Below are 18,386 nucleotides of genomic sequence, written 5' to 3'. Positions count from 1 at the left end.
CGGTCTGAGAGACCTCCGGTTTACAGCTGTGTGTGTGTGTGTGTGTGTGTGTGTGTGTGTGTGTGTGACCGGTCCTCTAGCCTACAGCGGGGTGTCCGAGCGAGACTGTCCGAGCGACGAGCCAGCGGCCGGGGCAGGCGCTGCTGGTTGTCGCGTTACTTTATGGAGCTTCTCAACTCCGAAAACTTTGAAGCAAATTGTCAATTTAGCAACGATTTTTGCAAGACTGCCTATATTCGAAATCTAAACAGTTAATTTGTCGCCTAAAACGTTGTCAGAAGTGAATTTAGTGATGAATAAGACGGCGAAAATTGTTAAAATTGTCATGTTGTTGGTCTGCCAAAGAAGTCCCATTCACCTTGTTCTGAATGTGAGAGATAGCCACGCCCCCTGATTTGCATAAAAGAACTGGAAATAAATACAGAATGAAATAAATAAATGTGGCATTAGGAAAATAAAAGCCTCTTGAAATAAATAAATAAATAAATAAGACATTAGGAAAATAAAAGTCTCTTGAAATAAATAAATATGGACTTATGAAATAAAAGTACCATGAAATAATTATTTATTTAATTATTTATGTATTTATTGCCTCATTTATTTATTTCATTATGTATTTATTTATTTATTTATATATTTATTCATTTATTTATGTATTTATTCATTTATTCATTTATTTAATTGTGAATAAAACGGCATTCCATACTAGACTCTATGAAGGTCATGGTATTACACACTCCTGTACAGTTGGTGGCGGTATAATACAAAAGTAGTAATCTGCCAAAAAAAATAAAAGAAGAAGAAGAATAGAACAAACCGGAACCGGAAGTTTCGTAGCTTCACGTGATCTCGGACTGGCGGGATTTTATATACTGTCTATGTGGAGCCTACTAGTGAGTTTGGAGGCGGCGGAGCTCCAGGTAAACCCGGACACACTCAGCTAAACGCTAACGGCTTAATGCTAACGGAGCTGTTATTATTTAGTTATTATTGTCCAGGTAAACACTAACGGCTTAATGCTAACGGAGCTGTTATTATTTAGTTATTATTGTCCAGGTAAACACTAACGGCTTAATGCTAACGGAGCTGTTATACTGCGGTCTAGCCAGCCGTCAATAAAAAAAGGCGTGTGCGCCTATTACTATGAGTACGGTAATTTTGGTACCAGCAGAGAGAGGACGGGCTTTCAGAGCGCTCGAGTTGCATCTATCTATCTATCTATCTATCTATCTATCTATCTATCTATCTATCTATCTGTCTGTCTGTCTTTATTTCTCTCTCGCTCTGTCTTTCTCTTTCATTCTTAATTATTCTTTCTTATTTCTCTCGCGCTCTCATGCTTTCATTTCCTTCTCTCTCTTTCTCACTCTCTTTCTCTCTCTCATTCTTTATTTATTTATTTCTCTTTCTTTCCCTCACTCTCCCGTTTTTCTTTCTCTCTCTTTCTTCCTCTTTCACTCTCTTTCTTTTTTATTTATCTCTCTTTCTCTTTTCTATCTTTATCCTTTTTTAAAACTCACATTGTATTTGTCTAATGTTTTTTTTCTATATAGGTCACATCTCAATACATTGTTTTATGTAAATGTTTACTGCACAAGCAGACAAAATAAAGTATCTCTTTCTAAATACATTTACTGCATATGTTTAGGACATTTTTGACTACCGAGGGCCTTAAAGACCTCATTTAAATTATGTAGAAAAAAAAAAGATCAGTTACAGGACGTCCCATACACTATGCACAAGTCATTTGAAACCATTTTACAGTAGCGTTTGGGAGATATGTACGTTATTCGACTTTGGAGGCCTATAGCTACTTCCTTTCTAATAAGTAGAAAAAAAGAATGGTCAGTTGTGATACAGGACGTCCCATACACTATGCACACCTCATTTGAAACCATTTTACAGTAGCGTTTGGGAGATATGTACGTTATTCGACTTTGGAGGCCTATAGCTACTTCCTTTCTAATAAGTAGAAAAAAAGAATGGTCAGTTGTGATACAGGACGTCCCATACACTATGCACAAGTCATTTGAAACCATTTTACAGTAGCATTTTGGAGATATGTCACATTATTTGACTTTGGAGGCCTATAGCTACTTCCTTTCTAATAAGTAGAAAAAAAGAATGGTCAGTTGTGATACAGGACGTCCCATACACTATGCACACCTCATTTGAAACCATTTTACAGTAGCATTTTGGAGATATGTACGTTATTCGACTTTGGAGGCCTATATTGACCTCATTTCTAATAAGTAGAAAAAAAGAATGGTCAGTTGGGATACAGGACGTCCCATACCAAACTTTGTATAAAGATATAATGAAAGACACATACAGTACACACACACACACACACACACACTCACTCACTCACTCACTCACTCACTCACTCACTCACTCACTCACTCACTCACTCACTCACTCACACACACATGCGCACACACAAACAAACACACACACACACACACAGGTCTTTAGACACCTCTGAAGTCAATTAATGCGACATATCTTCAAAATGATGGTGTAAAAAAGTGGCATATGAGGTGTGCATAATGTATGGTGCTGTCTTGAATTAAACATAACCATTCTTTTTTTCTACTTATTAGAAAGGAAGTAGCTATAGGCCTCCAAAGTCGAATAACGTGACATATCTCCCAAACGCTACTGTAAAATGGTTTCAAATGAGGTGTGCATAGTGTATGGGACGTCCTGTATCACAACTGACCATTCTTTTTTTCTACTTATTAGAAAGGAAGTAGCTATAGGCCTCCAAAGTCGAATAATGTGACATATCTCCAAAACGCTACTGTAAAATGGTTTCAAATGACTTGTGCATAGTGTATGGGACGTCCTGTAACTGATCTTTTTTTTTTTCTACATAATTTAAATGAGGTCTTTAAGGCCCTCGGTAGTCAAAAATGTCCTAAACATATGCAGTAAATGTATTTAGAAAGAGATACTTTATTTTGTCTGCTTGTGCAGTAAACATTTACATAAAACAATGTATTGAGATGTGACCTATATAGAAAAAAAAACATTAGACAAATACAATGTGAGTTTTAAAAAAGGATAAAGATAGAAAAGAGAAAGAGAGATAAATAAAAAAGAAAGAGAGTGAAAGAGGAAGAAAGACAGAGAAAGAAAAACGGGAGAGTGAGGGAAAGAAAGAGAAATAAATAAATAAAGAATGAGAGAGAGAAAGAGAGTGAGAAAGAGAGAGAAGGAAATGAAAGCATGAGAGAGCCGAAGAGAAATAATTAAGAATAATGAAAGAGAAAGACAGAGCGAGAGAGAAATAAAGACAGACAGACAGATAGATAGATAGATAGATAGATAGATAGATAGATAGATAGATAGATAGATAGATAGATAGATGCAACTCGAGCGCTCTGAAAGCCCGTCCTCTCTCTGCTGGTACTGAAATTACCGTACTCATAGTAATAGGCGCACACGCCTTTTTTTTTTACGGCTGGCTAGACCGTGTATTTTCAAACCGCGGCTGGCTTGACCGCAGTGCTGTTATTAAGGTCCAGGTAAACACTAACGGCTTAATGCTAACGGAGCTGTTATTATGCAGTTATTAATGTCCAGGTAAACACTAACGGCTTAATGCTAACGGAGCTGTTATTATGCAGTTATTAATGTCCAGGTAAACAGGACTCCTGTTGCTGAGCGACTGTCTGCTGCGACTTTGTTGCTCCCTCCGTGGACTCGGCGCACTTCGGTGCCGAAGTTGCAACATTGTTGCATTTTAATTTTTGTTCGGTTTGATTTCACACCGCACTTAATCAAACGCACCAAACACTGTAAACACACGTTACGAGGTGACAACGGCCGCTTGTTTGTTGGACAGAATATCGAAGGAACCTCGCCAACTCTTCTTATAGACTAGATTCAAGGGCGCCGACACATCAGGCTGATTATCGGCCGTGGGACAGTCTGGCGAGGTCAGTGACTCAAATCTGTTCGGTGTGTCCCGTGCCGTCGTCCGTCTGGGGGGCTGTCGGCGTTCATTTTGGCCGACCTGACGTGTTCGGTCGGCGGCAGGGCCGTCGGGACTCACCCGGAAATGGGGAGCGGAACGAGGTGACTAGAGTCTCTCAAAATCTGATGGAAATCTTTTAAACTGACCTTTGTTGAGCTGAAATGAAGACAGATTCAGCAACTGCACGGCCTATTTCTCGCTTAAAATGTTTTCAGAAAACATTTTAGCCCTTAGACTTCTCTTTATTGATCCTTTTAGGATGACTCCCGCAAGGAAATTAGATTTCCAGCAGCTTACAAAACACTCTTTAGATAAAGAGGTATAAAAAAACACAGTATAGAAAAAAAATACAGTATAATTATTTTTTTTCTATACTGTTTTTTTTTTTTATAGATAGATAGATATTGATCCCCAAGGGGAAATTAAAGCGTCTCATGCTTATACATCCCTTAGTGCATTCATGTGGATTTTTTTTATTTAGTATCTTTTCTTTTATTGTCCATGCTATTCATGTGGATTTGTTATTTTCATCATCCTGTTTATGATATATGTGTATGTTGTAAGCTACTGGGACACTAAATTAAAAAGGTCTTGGGTTTTCTGGTTCAGATCACATGTAGGTAATTTAAAGAGGCTACTCTGTCATAATCAAAACAGCTGGTGACTGTGTATTAGAGCCTAGATCAGGCCCAAAAAACCAAGCCCGACCCTACCCGAGACCGTTCACGTTGTGTCCGTGCCCAGCCCGACACATTAACTGCCCGCCTTACTCTGCCTCTGATTGGCTTACCTTGATATTCCTATTTCTAACCCTATTCAATGGGGTCATGACTTGAGAGACAGACCAGACAGAGAGAGGGAAGATACGTGGTACCTATCTTAGATTGTTAGTCCTCCCTCAACCCTGAAAGCAACTTGTAAACATATGAGTAGAGATTAGAAGCAGAAAACTGTCCGTCAGCCTCCCTCACCACCTTATCCTTCAGCTCTGCTTCTCATTTAGATTTTTAGGGGTCCAAGCCCGAGGGGGGTGGGAACCACGTATGCAAGGCAACGTTTATTTCTACCAAGCTTTATTTATTCTTGATCTTTCAGGTCTTTGCTAAATCAGCTCTAACAAAACAGAATCTCTGAACCTCTTTAGCAGTTCATGAGTTGATGAGGTTGTTTACTTAGGATCCTCATTAGCTCCGGCATTGCAGGTGCTATTCTTCCTGAGGTCCTCTATAACTCTATTGAAAATGTGGCAATGCAATAAAAAATACACATAACAACATCATAAACAATAAAACATAAAAATTGTTAAGACCAAAAACTAAACATACACTATGATTTCATGACACAACTCATATAATTAGTAACAAAATACACACACATAAGACACATAGACAGCTCCACCAGTGCAGTCATCGGGCATTCCTTATATTTAGGTTGAACACATTTTTAAGACCGTTATATCCACATACTATCGTCACATAACATCTCTTTCATCCTCTCTGGACACATCTCACAATTGAACAAACATACATATATTGTTAAACCTCAACCAATGTTATTTCTTTGTCTACTCAACTTCTCTAATCAATATATATATTTTACTAAACTTTTAAATCTCCTTTTATGGCTTTCTTGTGTTATTTGTTCAGGTAACACATTCCATTCTTGCATTGCTTTATACATGACCGTTCGTTTAACAGTATTAGTCTTTGCTTTTGGTAAAGTTACCTCATGTCTAGTCGCAGAGTCATGTATATCTGAACTGAAAGGTAAATTATACAAAATAGATGGTTTCTTTGTAACAAGCATATTCCTAAAAAACACATAATGAATAATCTATTTCTTACACATAACCAACCTAAACATATGTGCATTTTGTTCTATATCCACACCTAAGCGCTATACGCGTGGCTCCATTTTGCACCATTTGCAATTCTTGAGTTGCATTAGACCATACTACTGAACACTAGTCAAGATTAGACCATATTAAAGCTTTAGCTACTACTTTGGTTGAGCTTTGTGACAAATATGGTGGCCATCTTTTAACAACAGTTAAAAGATGTTCATGTGGGAGGGACTCTAACGGTCCAAGTCACACAGGGTAATGGTTGCCACGGGTTTATCAAATAAAATAAAATAAATATATACCAGATTCAAATGTAACCACCGACATTTCTTAAGAGATGTTTCATGTTTGTGTTTCAGCCTCGTCTCCTGACAGGACAGACGAGACGAAAGCTGCTTCTCCCAAAAACAAAGGTATTGTGTTTGTTAACAGATTTTTCACAATCAAATGACAACTCTCCAGATTAAAGAGTAACGGTCTCCTTCAGCTACCAGATAAATCCATCTCCAGTCTGGTGAAGTACTACTACTCATGGAAGAAGACTCACACCAGCACCATTCGGATGGACCGCCAGTCTCGGAAACTGGCCAAAAGGAGTAACCAGGACGACAGGTACACACACACACACACACACACACACACACACACACACAACCAGGACGACAGGTATGCCTCACAGACAGGTACGCTTAGGGCCGGGACACATCAGGCCGATTATCGGCCATGGGACAGTCTGGCGAGGTCAGTGACTCAAATCTGTTCGGTGTGTCCCGTGCCGTCGTCCGTCTGGGGGCTGTCGGCGTTCATTTTGGCCGACCTGACGTGTTCGGTCGGCGGCAGGGCCGTCGGGACTCACCCGGAAATGACGAGCGCGATGAGGTGACTAGAGTCTCTCAAAATCTGATGGAAATCTTTTAAACTGACCTTTGTTGAGCTGAAATGAAGACAGATTCAGCAACTGCACGGCCTATTTCTCGCTTAAAATGTTTTCAGAAACACGCTCCAGTGAACTATTTTAGTACAATATGAGATCGTATTCTGAACGAGCCGCCATGACAGTCTGGCTTTGAATTTCCGGAGAAAACAAACCCATGTGACGTGTTCGTCCAATCAGCTGCCGGTTTTCATTTCTTGGGCAACATTACAGATTAGCGCCACCTGCTGCTATGGAGATGTATTACGTCTCGTCTCCTCTCGTCTCCTTGGTCTGTTCTGAGGCAGTTTTTTGGACCTCGGGGACGAGACTGATCATATCGACGGGGTTTCTGTCAACGGTCGGCCGTCAGCTATATGTGTCCCGGCCCTTAGAGACGACCTTTGGTAACCATGATGACAGGTACACCTGACTGACTGACAGGCTGAGGTTGTAGGGCAAGGCAACTTTACTTCTACAGCACCTTTCAGCAACAAGGCAACTTCTACAGCACCTTTCAGCAACAAGGCAATTCAATGACGTTCCTTTGCACTTCACTTAATTCTCCATTAGTTGAATGTTGACAACAGAGCAGTAACTAAGTTTAGTGTTAAAGGTTTGTGTCATTATGCAGTTTGACCTAAAAAGTCTTTGTTATTTACATTGCTTTTTAGTTAGTTCAATATTAGCCCGTACACAATGTCATTTGTTTATTTATTTATTATTTATAATATGTTCATGTTGTGCTAAAAAGGTACCCCTCCCCACATCCAAAAGCACAACCAGTGTTATTAATGTTGCTATCAGTGAGCAGTGTTACCAGAATTGTTTAGGGCGTTTTCACACATACCTTATTTGGTCCGGACTTTCAGACTTTTTAGTTTGATCCGAACCAAAATTACAGGTGTGAAACCTCCCCGGACCACAGTCCGGATCAAAAGACCAAACTTTGGTCCGATAAAAAGTGGTGGTCTTGGTTCGTTTATAGTGTGAAAGCATTTTTTGGATGATTCGGACTTTCGGACCAAATACAAGAAGCTCTGGCAGGCTCTCCTTGTGTTAAGACCGGAGAAGCTCAGACAGCTGTCGGCTATCAGAGCTGAGAATACATCAGCAGTTTATTTGTTAAGTGGTAGTAAATGTACAGTAGGGTTGGGTACCGAACCCGGTACTTTTACCGGTACCGACTGAATCACGTCGGTACTACCTAGTATTTGTTCAGGTAAAATCAAACGGTGCCAAATTTCGGTACCTGAGAGTAAGCTCAAGCTTATCTGTCCTCTCTGCATGTTGACAGAGAGCAGAGGTCCGACACACACGTGCAGAGGTGCGGACGGAGCAACGTGGGCTCTGTAGTTTTGTTGAAGTCACCGAGAGTCACGGCGATGCCGATAAAGTGGTTTCAAGTGTGGTTACAGTTTATCAAAACTTCACGCAGACACCTTTCACTCTGCACTGTGATATGATATTAATGGCGAGCCGAAAGCTGTCGCGGTGCTGTTGACATTACACTTCCTATGACACGAGCAGGCACAACGGTGGTTTCTCTGCCCTGGGGACTGACTGACAGGCTGAGGTTGTAAGGCAAGGTAACTTTATTTCTACAGCAGCTTTTTAGCAACAAGGCAATTCAAAGGGCTTTACATGAAACATGAAAGAGCAATTAAAAACGGCCATGATTAAAATAAAACAGGCTAAAATATAATAATATACAAATACAACAATAAAAGTTACAGTGAGTAAGAAATGTATAATTATTCAATTTAATAGGTTGTAGGGACGGGTTTGGGAGGAGAGAGGGAGGGGTTTTATTTTTGTTTTTGTTTAAATAATGTTCTAAGTAAACAGGTTTGGACACACCATTCACTGAGTTTCCTTTTATTTTCTTTTAAGACTATTTACAGTGTAGATTCTCACTGAAGGCATCAAAACTATTAATGAACACATATGGAATTATGTACTTAACAAAAAATATAGTGAAATAACTGAAAACATCTTATAACGTCTTATATTTTAGATTCTTCAAAGTAGCCACCCTTTGCTTTTTTTATTAATAAGGGAAAAACTTCCACTAATGAACCCTGACAAAGCACACCTGTGAAGGTAAAACCATTTCAGGTGACTACTTCATGAAGCTCATAGAGAGAACACCAAGGGTTTGCAGAATTATCAAAAAAGCAAAGGGTGGCTACTTTGAAGAATCTAAAATATAAGACATGTTTTCAGTTATTTCACACTTTTTTGTTAAGTACATAATTCCATATGTGTTCATTCATAGTTTTGATGCCTTCAGTGAGAATCTACAATGTAAATAGTCATGAAAATAAAGGAACACATTGAATGAGAAGGTGTGTCCAAACTTTTGGCCTGTACTGTAAAATGTATGTATGTATGTATGTATGTATGTATGTATGTATGTATGTATTTGTTTTTTTGAAATTACATTGGTAAAGTACCGAAAAAGGTACTGTTGGGTACCGGAACCGAATTCCAGGTACCGGTATCGGTAGTGGTATTGGTTCAGATGCGAAAGGTACCCAACCCTAATGTACAGTGTAGGTTTATGTTTGTCTCTGAATAAATGCTCCAGAAAGAAAGTTCCTGTGTCTCGCTTCTCAACATCAGTAGGGGAGAGTAGCAGTCAGTAGGAGAGAGCAGCAGTCAGTAGGAGAGAGTAGCAGTCAGTGGGAGAGAGTAGCAGTCAGTAGGGGAGAGTAGCAGTCAGTGGGAGAGAGTAGCAGTCGTAGGGAGAGAGTAGCAGTCAGTAGGGGAGAGTAGCAGTCAGTAGGGGAGAGCAGGTCAGTGAGGAGAGTAGGGGAGAGTAGGCGGTAGGAGAGTAGCAGTCAGTAGGAGAGCAGCAGTCAGTAGGGGAGAGTAGCAGTCAGTAGGAGAGAGCAGCAGTCAGTAGGAGAGAGTAGCAGTCAGTAGGGGAGAGTAGCAGTGCAGTAGGAGAGAGTAGCAGTTAGAGTAGCAGTCAGTGGGAGAGTAGCAGCAATGGGAGAGCAGCAGTGGTGGGAGAGTAGCAGTAGTGGAGAGAGTAGCAGTCAAGGTGGAGAGAGTAGCAGTCGTAGGAGAGCAGCAGCAGTCGTGGGGAGAGTAGCAGCAGCAGTCAAGTGAGAGAGTAGCAGTGTGGAGACAGAGAGACAGCAGTCGTAGGAGAGAGCAGCAGTCGCAGTAGAGAGTAGCAGTCGGAAGGAGAGAGCAGCACAGTCAGGAGAGGCACAGCAGTGAGTAAATGTGGAGAGAGAGTAGTAGAGTCAGTGGGAGAAGTAGTGTGGGGAGGAAATGGAGAGGATGGAGGTAGGGGAGAGGCGTGTAGAAGTGGCAGTAGTGGGGAGAGGAATGGAAGTGGAGAGAAAGTGTAGGGGAGAGAGAAATGGAAAGTGCCAGTAGAGGAAATGTAGTGGAGAGCGGTGGAATGGCAGTCAGTGGGAAGCGTAAGTAGGGGAGAGTGGCAGGTGGGGGAGAAAGTGGAGTGAGGTAGGGAGAGGAAATGGAAGAGGGAATGGGGAGAGTGGTAGGGGAGAGCGGTGGTATGGGAGGTGAAATGAGAGAGGGTAGTGATGGAATGGAAGGGGAGGAGGGGGGGAGGAAGCGGCAGTCAGTAGGGGAAGGGAGTAGGAGGCGTGTAGGAGAAGCGGAGGTAGGAAGCGGGAGTAGTAGGGGAAGCGTGTAGAGGGCAGAGTAGGGGGAGCGCGCCGCAGTGGTGAGAGCGGCAGTCGTAGGGAGAGCAGCAGGTAGGGAGAGCGGCAGTCGAGTGGAGAGAGCGGCAGTCAGTAGGGGAGAGCGGCAGTCAGTAGGGGAGAGTAGCAGGTAGAGTAGCAGTGCAGGGGGAGAGCGGGTGCAGGGAAGAGCGGTGTTAGGGGAGAGGCAGGAGGGAGAGCGGCAGTGGGAACGCAGTAGTAGGAGAGGAGGTAGGGGAAGTAGCAGTCAGTAGGAGAGAGCAGCAGTCAGTTGAAAAAACTCACATAGAGAGATACGCGAGGAAGGGGAAGCCCGTCTACCAACCAATCAGTTCTAAGTCTCTGGAGACGCAGCTCACATAAAGTATGTGATGAGGGCAGGACGTAGTTTTGTCATGTAGAGATCTTTAGCGCGCGTGCATAACTGCAGTGTGAAACCAAAACTTACCGAATTAAATGTTACAGTGGAACAAAAACATGAACCTTGGTCCGGACCTTGGTTCAGACTTTCATGTGTGAAAACGCCCTTATTTTGATAACTGTTTTGATTCAAAATTAGGGTTTTGTGTTTAATGTATTTTTGTTGATGTTGAGATAGATTTTAAAACATATGGTATCAAAAAAGTATTGTTAAGGAACCAGCATCGAAAATGAGGTATCAATATTGTCACCGGATCGAAGGATTTTGAACGATGCCCAGCCCTAGAAATGTGGGTGAGAAAGAATTTCATACCGGGGCTCAAACACCTTCGCCATGTCGTGTGTTTTCAACAGCTGAATATGGTTGTAGATCCATTTGTTAACGCTTTGGCCCAAAAGTCTGTTTAAATGCCGAGGGGATGTATGTATCTAACAGGATGTGATTTTCTTTTTTTTTCTTTTTTTTCTGTGACTTCCTGTTGTCTTGAAACGGCTGGAAACTGTCCAACTTTTTGTCATCGCCTACTGCTGCCGCCTGCTAACGTCCACTTTACGAGCATAATGAGAAACGCCTGGCTCTCAGCTGATCTAACAGCTGATTGGTTCAGAATCGACTTATTAGTCAGAGAGACTAAAGATGTTCAGATTACAGATCATCTACAGCAACAGATCACATGTAGGTCATTTAAAGAGGCTACTCTGTCATCAATTCCTGGAGACTGTGTATATATGGGTCTGATAATATTTAAATACATCAGAATCAGATCTAACAGGATGTGGGTGTTTCTGTGACTTCCTGTTCACTGAAGGCTGCTTATAACGGCTGGAAACGGTCCGACTTGTCTGAATCTTTTTGTCATCACCTACTGCTGTCGCCTGCTAACGTCTACTACGTCTACGAGCTCATGTCGAACGAGTCTAACGATCAACTTTCTCTTTGTCTTCTCATTGTTAATAATAACTGGGTGCACAGGAGAACTGTATGGAAAGATGCTTTATGATATAAAATCACTTTCTGACTTCAGCTCCTTACCTGTGTGATGTTTATTCTTCTACAGTGAGAACAGCTTGGTGAAGAAATGCAGAATTGGAAACTCGTTTACGACTGAGGCTCCAGAAACATCACAGCATGGTAAGATGATGGCTCACAGGCTGTATACACACCAGCCTCTGATGAAACATACACACTTCAATGTTACTCAATACAGCTGTCATACAGCGGCCATGTTATGGCTCACACTTCAGATGACTTTCTGGAGCTTCAGCAGTAAAGAAACCAAAGATTATTTGGGGCCTTTTTAGTCTTTTATTGACAGAATGTTTTCTTTCTTAGGATGGCTAAAGCATGACCGCCTATGGCCTCTTTCACACTGCCTGCGTGGTGTGAGCATGGTGTTTCTGTTGCGTGGCAGCTGCGTGGCATTTTCTGTCTTTTCACACCAGAAACGTGTCTGACGCGGCCCTGCTGCTGCTAGCCTTGTATGTACACATGTATGTTTCCCATTAACATAAACATAATTAAAGCTGCAAGTAGCGTTGGACAGGCCCTCGCTCCTCTGCGCGCATCAGGGTTATTGGCGGACGCCGCTCCTTGCGACCTTGCATTTGTGCGGCACTCAGACACCGCAAATCGTCACCAATGAAAAGCAGACCTGCCAACATGTACGCATTTTTACCCTTAACTAGGCTTGTACGATTCGCTGCTCTCTAGGTACACATTTTGTTGCATCTCGCATTTCTCCAGTTTCAATTTCTATGCAATCTACATCTATGATGTTGATTCTGCCGCTGAGCAGTGGGGATAAAAGCGCTGCATTTTAACCCTCCGCCCACCTGCTCCTCCTAGCCAAATGCTTCGCACGTTTAATTCAATTCAGTGCCTCAGCAAGCCAGGCTGTCCGGATAACTGTAGGCTTGCATGCCATAACTGAACCGCCTCAAAAAAAGGTTCGGAACGATTTCTTAACAGGAGAGATGGCCTTTCCTCCACATGTCCAGACTACCTCACATAGACAGGATATAGAACCTCATCACACCTCCACATGTCCAGACTACCTCACAGAGACAGTATATATAACCTCATCACACCTCCACATGTCCAGGCTACCTCACAGAGACAGTATATAGAACCTCATCACACCTCCACATGTCCAGGCTACCTCACAGAGACAGTATATAGAACCTCATCACACCTCCACATGTCCAGACTACCTCACATAGACAGTATATAGAACCTCATCACACCTCCACATGTCCAGGCTACCTCACAGAGACAGTATATAGAACCTCATCACACCTCCACATGTCCAGACTACCTCACAGAGACAGTATATAGAACCTCATCACACCTCCACATGTCCAGACTACCTCACATAGACAGTATATAGAACCTCATCACACCTCCACATGTCCAGACTACCTCACAGAGACAGTATATAGAACCTCATCAGGCCTCCACATGTCCAGACTACCTCACATAGACAGTATATAGAACCTCATCACACCTCCACATGTCCAGACTACCTCACATAGACAGTATATAGAACCTCATCACACCTCCACATGTCCAGACTACTTCACAGAGACAGTATATAGAACCTCATCAGGCATCCACATGTCCAGACTACCTCACAGCGACAGTATATAGAACCTCATCACACCTCCACATGTCCAGACTACCTCACATAGACAGTATATAGAACCTCATCACACCTCCACATGTCCAGACTACTTCACAGAGACAGTATATAGAACCTCATCACACCTCCACATGTCCAGACTACCTCACATAGACAGTATATAGAACCTCATCAGGCCTCCACATGTCCAGACTACCTCACAGAGACAGTATATAGAACCTCATCACACCTCCACATGTCCAGACTACCTCACAGAGACAGTATATAGAACCTCATCAGGCCTCCACATGTCCAGACTACCTCACATAGACAGTATATAGAACCTCATCACACCTCCACATGTCCAGGCTACCTCACAGAGACAGTATATAGAACCTCATCACACCTCCTCATGTCCAGACTACCTCACATAAGCTAAGTTTCCATCCACTTGTCAATCGAATTATCTGAAGTTTGGTAAAAAAACTCATGCGAATAAAGCTGGTGAAAGTGTGTTTCCATCCAACAGCTTTAAAGCGAATAAAAACCTGTGCGTAATGACGTCACATGCTGTTTTGCGATTAAATTGGTATATCTAATTGATTTGAGACATTTTAAGGTGTTTCCATTCATTTCTGAACTGAATCGCACAAGATTCAAGCGAACTTTTGCAAACAAAGTTTTGCTAGACAAAAGTAGTTGTTAATATTAGAAGCCAAGCTATAGCCTAAGCTCCGATGGGCCTTTGGCTGAGGATCTGATCCAGCTCATCTAAAAGGTGGAACTTGCCTTATATTTCCCCTCCGGCACCGCTGCGAGACAACTCTCTTTTTTGAGCCGTGTATCTCTGTTTGACGCCTTCCATTTTACTCCGGCGGGACGTCCCACGGTTGTCTTGTCAAAGGGACACTCTAAAACGCTTAACGTGAAAAAGCTTAACATGGTTTAATATCTAAACAACGATCAGTCATCACCAGTATCATGGTCATATCTTGTCATGAACACTTAAGCCTTTCAAAAAAACTAAATCGAAATCCAACGATTATAGAAGTTATCTCACATTAATAACGTCCATAATATTTAGATATTGGGTTAGATTTGACCGTTTTAAGTGGTTATGATGAGCAATATAGAAGAGGATTTTTTGGTGATGATTGATCGTTGTTTAGATACATTAAACCTCCTTTGAACCTCCTCACACCTCCACATGTCCAGACTACCTCACATAGACAGTATATAGAACCTCATCACACCTCCTCATGTCCAGACTACTTCACAGAGACAGGATATAGAACCTCATCACACCTCCTCATGTCCAGACTACTTCACAGAGACAGGATATAGAACCTCATCACACCTCCACATGTCCAGACTACCTCACATAGACAGTATATAGAACCTCATCACACCTCCACATGTCCAGACTACCTCACATAGACAGGATATAGAACCTCATCACACCTCCACATGTCCAGACTACTTCACAGAGACAGTATATAGAACCTCATCACACCTCCACATGTCCAGACTACCTCACAGAGACAGTATATAGAACCTCATCACACCTCCACATGTCCAGACTACCTCACATAGACAGGATATAGAACCTCCTCACGCGTTCTGCACCGTGTGCAGACCGACATCGACATCAGCCACCAAGGGGCAACCGGTAACGAACACAGTCCCATCAACAAATACTCCCCACCCCCTGAAACATAATGATATTAAAAATAAATGGATGATAAGAAAAAAAACTTTCATAGTGTCCATCAGTGATGGGAGTAATGCGTTACAATTCAGTGGTTAAATTGACTGCAGAGATACATTTCCTACGCTGCATTGAAGCGAGCTGTCCCGTTACTGTCCCCGTGGTCAGAACGAGAGACGGTAACTGACAACATCTGTGTCCTGTCAGTGGCGACAGCAATGTGACTGAGCAGCTGACAGATAACATGTCGGGAATTAATATTTAGTCTTGCTACACGTAATATTACATTTTATCAGCGGTGGAAAGTAACTATATACCGTCGGCTACTTGAATTCGGCTACTTGGATTCATTTGTAATTGGGTATTTTTCATTTAATCCTACTTATTAGGCTAATTCTAGTCCACCACAATTCAGACTGAGTCAAGTAGGCTATTGTACATTTTACTTAACTATTTATTTTATAGCTTTAGTTACTTTGCAGCGTCAGATTAATAATACAAAATAATATTAATAAATTATTATTTATTAAAGTGGATAAAGATGAGACTTTGTTGACCCTGTGGTGAAATTCACAAGCTACCTGCCAAGAATACTTCTGCTTTTATTTTGGTGAAAGAAACTCAAAAGTAATGTAAGCATTACAATTCAGAGACAGTAATATTGTAATATAACTAGGGCTGTCAATCGATTAAAAAAAAATTAACTAATTAATTGCACAATGTGCTGTGATTAATCGCGATTAATCTTTTTTTTAATTTAAGGAAGCTTGTAATAATGGATATTTAAATGCTAAATCACATAACTTTGCAAATATGAAGAAAAAAAAACAAGGAAAGATTCTGCTAAGTTCAGAATGTTTAATATCTTTCAGAACAACAGCAGCAACAATTTGGCTTAGTCCTGCTTTAGTACAGACCAATCTGGCAGAACATGCAACCATCTTCCAGGAACCCCAACCAGCAATTTCAAACAGAATATACTTCACTCCCCACACATTGCATGTTACGAGCACTGTCAGTGCCAAGTGTGGTTAACTTTTCCTTGATTGTCCATCCTTTTACGACATTCAGAAAATAATCAGCACACGCTAAAGCATATATAGTGTCGCTCTTCTGTTTTACTTACAGTTAGTGCGAATGATTGCAGATTCCATTCATTATCAATGAAGTGCGCTGTGATGCCTAAGTACCGTAGTTGTCATTGTTCACAAAAGTCAAATAGTCACCTGTAAGAGCGACGTTCTTTGCTTGCTCAAGCATGTTGATCTTCCGTGCCCTCTCGCTTTCATACAAAGTGTGTATTCTTGACATGGTGGTTCCTCTCAAGGGGAGATTATAAGAGGTGTCTCCCGATGCAATTTTAATGACTTCTCTCAGTCCATCGTCTTCTACTATGCTAATTGGACAGCAGTTTTTAGCTATCCAGTTAGCCAAAACATTAGTTAGCTTCTCACTTACAGGCTTCGTTATTCGGCTGCGAGTACCACACTCCTGTAACGTAGCTAGATTGCTGAAGCCCTGTAGATTTAGTTAGGGTAGGGGGTTTTGCTTTGAGGTGATATTTCAAAGACGGGTGGCACCCACCATGTACGTCATAGGTCAGGTCATAGCTCAGCCTCCACATGAAGTAAACAAACACAGCTACGTTAAATATTTAAAAATTAACGCGTTAATTTTGACAGCCCTAAATATAACTAATTACTCTCAAATGACAGTTACTAGTAATCTATAATGTATTACATTTTGGAATTAACTTGCCCAACACTGGTGTCAATAGGCTAGCCTATCACACCATCCATCCTTCCCATTAGTTGGGGACAGTTAGAAAAGTGGTCAAATTTTTAAAAGCGTATGAAAATATCTGACCCATGTTATTTATTAGCCTATAATTGTGTCTCTGTCAGGCTTCAATCTGTGTTTTTAGTAGTTGCTTTATGCCTATTTAAATTTAAATTTAAATGTAAATCCTTACTTAGACTACTTCATTTCCCTTCAGTAATCAGAAGAAGGCTACGTGTTAACCTGGTCTACCTCTCGTCTTTAAAACAGAAGTACTTAGGCATATTTATTAGCTCTGCATCCTGTTGGTTAGACTAACAAATATATGGGCACAAAATATTGGACAGGATATAAGAAAATTATTGTATAGTAGTTTCACTATGCGTACAGCCATTCATCCACTCCTCTACACAGTAATAATAATTTATTGTAATCTAGAAGGTAGTGATGAGCCAAACAATGTATTTTCAGGTGGAAGAAGTTTCCATGGGCTATGCCTCAGTTTGTTTTCAATTCAATGATAGGAGTGATATCAGTAATTGTATAACATGTATGGTCTACTTGTATATGGTTATGGAGTAAGTAATAAATCTTGATTGGTGAAAGTATATTATATAGTATGGGGGTATGTACTCATAAAATTTCTTCAAGGTTGGCAGGTCTGTACATGTGATACTGAGCCGCCCACTATACTTTAACCACGCCCACGTACTCAGGCCACGCCCCCTTTTATAACATTAAACCTTACACGAACCGTTTAAGGTAGAGTCTTGTGTGAGGTGTCAGTGAACTCAGCAGAGAGTTCCTTCTTCATTGGTGATGGTTTGACCTGCCCTCCACGCCCCCTTTCACAGCTAATGAACTGTAAGACGAAGAGTCTTGCGTCCACCAGTAACCCCCGATAACACTGCTTGCAGCTTTAATTATTATTTATTATTATTCTTTTTAAATGACAATTATATCTGCATTTATGTCAAAACCTAAAGACTTTCAAACATGAAAATGTCAATTATTAAATGTATTTGTGTCAAAATGACATATAAACATCTTTTTGTATTCTATTTTGCCTGGAAACGCTTCCAACACACTTGCGTGTCGTGTGAAAAATTAGCGTTGGTTCTATTTCTAGCATGCATGCGTTTTCGGCGTGGCTCGAGATGTGCCTGAGACATGCGTGTCACGCAGGCAGTGTGCAAGCTCTAACCTGTTACCATGGGAGCCGAAATAAAAACAGACACGCCATGCAGCTGACACACTCACACCATGCAGCCAGTGTGAAAGAGTCCTTACTCTACCTCTGATTGGCTTACCTTGATATTCTTCTCCTAACTCAATTCAGACTCCTCATGCCTAAATTCAACCAACCCAAACTATGATGGCAACAAGTACGAGCCAATCACAGGTAGAGTAGGGTGGGTCATGACTTTGCCATCCTAAGAG

At 41.4% G+C, this 18,386-nt stretch overlaps 1 protein-coding gene across 3 annotated transcripts in view; it reads left to right on the top strand.

The window, feature by feature from the left end:
• The first annotated feature begins 861 nt into the window (after nt 1-861).
• Nucleotides 862-18,386, top strand: part of LOC120563484 (NACHT, LRR and PYD domains-containing protein 12-like) — a 66,298-nt gene continuing 48,773 nt past the window's right edge. For all 3 annotated transcript variants that reach the window (XM_039807673.1, XM_039807664.1, XM_039807679.1), the window contains exons 1-4: nt 862-920; nt 6,185-6,238; nt 6,313-6,437; nt 11,900-11,973. In XM_039807673.1, coding sequence (XP_039663607.1) covers nt 879-920; nt 6,185-6,238; nt 6,313-6,437; nt 11,900-11,973 — 295 coding nt within the window. In that variant the 5' untranslated portion in view covers nt 862-878. The remainder of the gene's footprint in view (nt 921-6,184; nt 6,239-6,312; nt 6,438-11,899; nt 11,974-18,386) is intronic.

The sequence above is a fragment of the Perca fluviatilis genome, chromosome 1, assembly GCF_010015445.1.
Source record: "Perca fluviatilis chromosome 1, GENO_Pfluv_1.0, whole genome shotgun sequence".
Lineage (NCBI taxonomy): Eukaryota > Metazoa > Chordata > Actinopteri > Perciformes > Percidae > Perca > Perca fluviatilis.
This window is presented reverse-complemented; position numbering and strand designations above follow the sequence as displayed.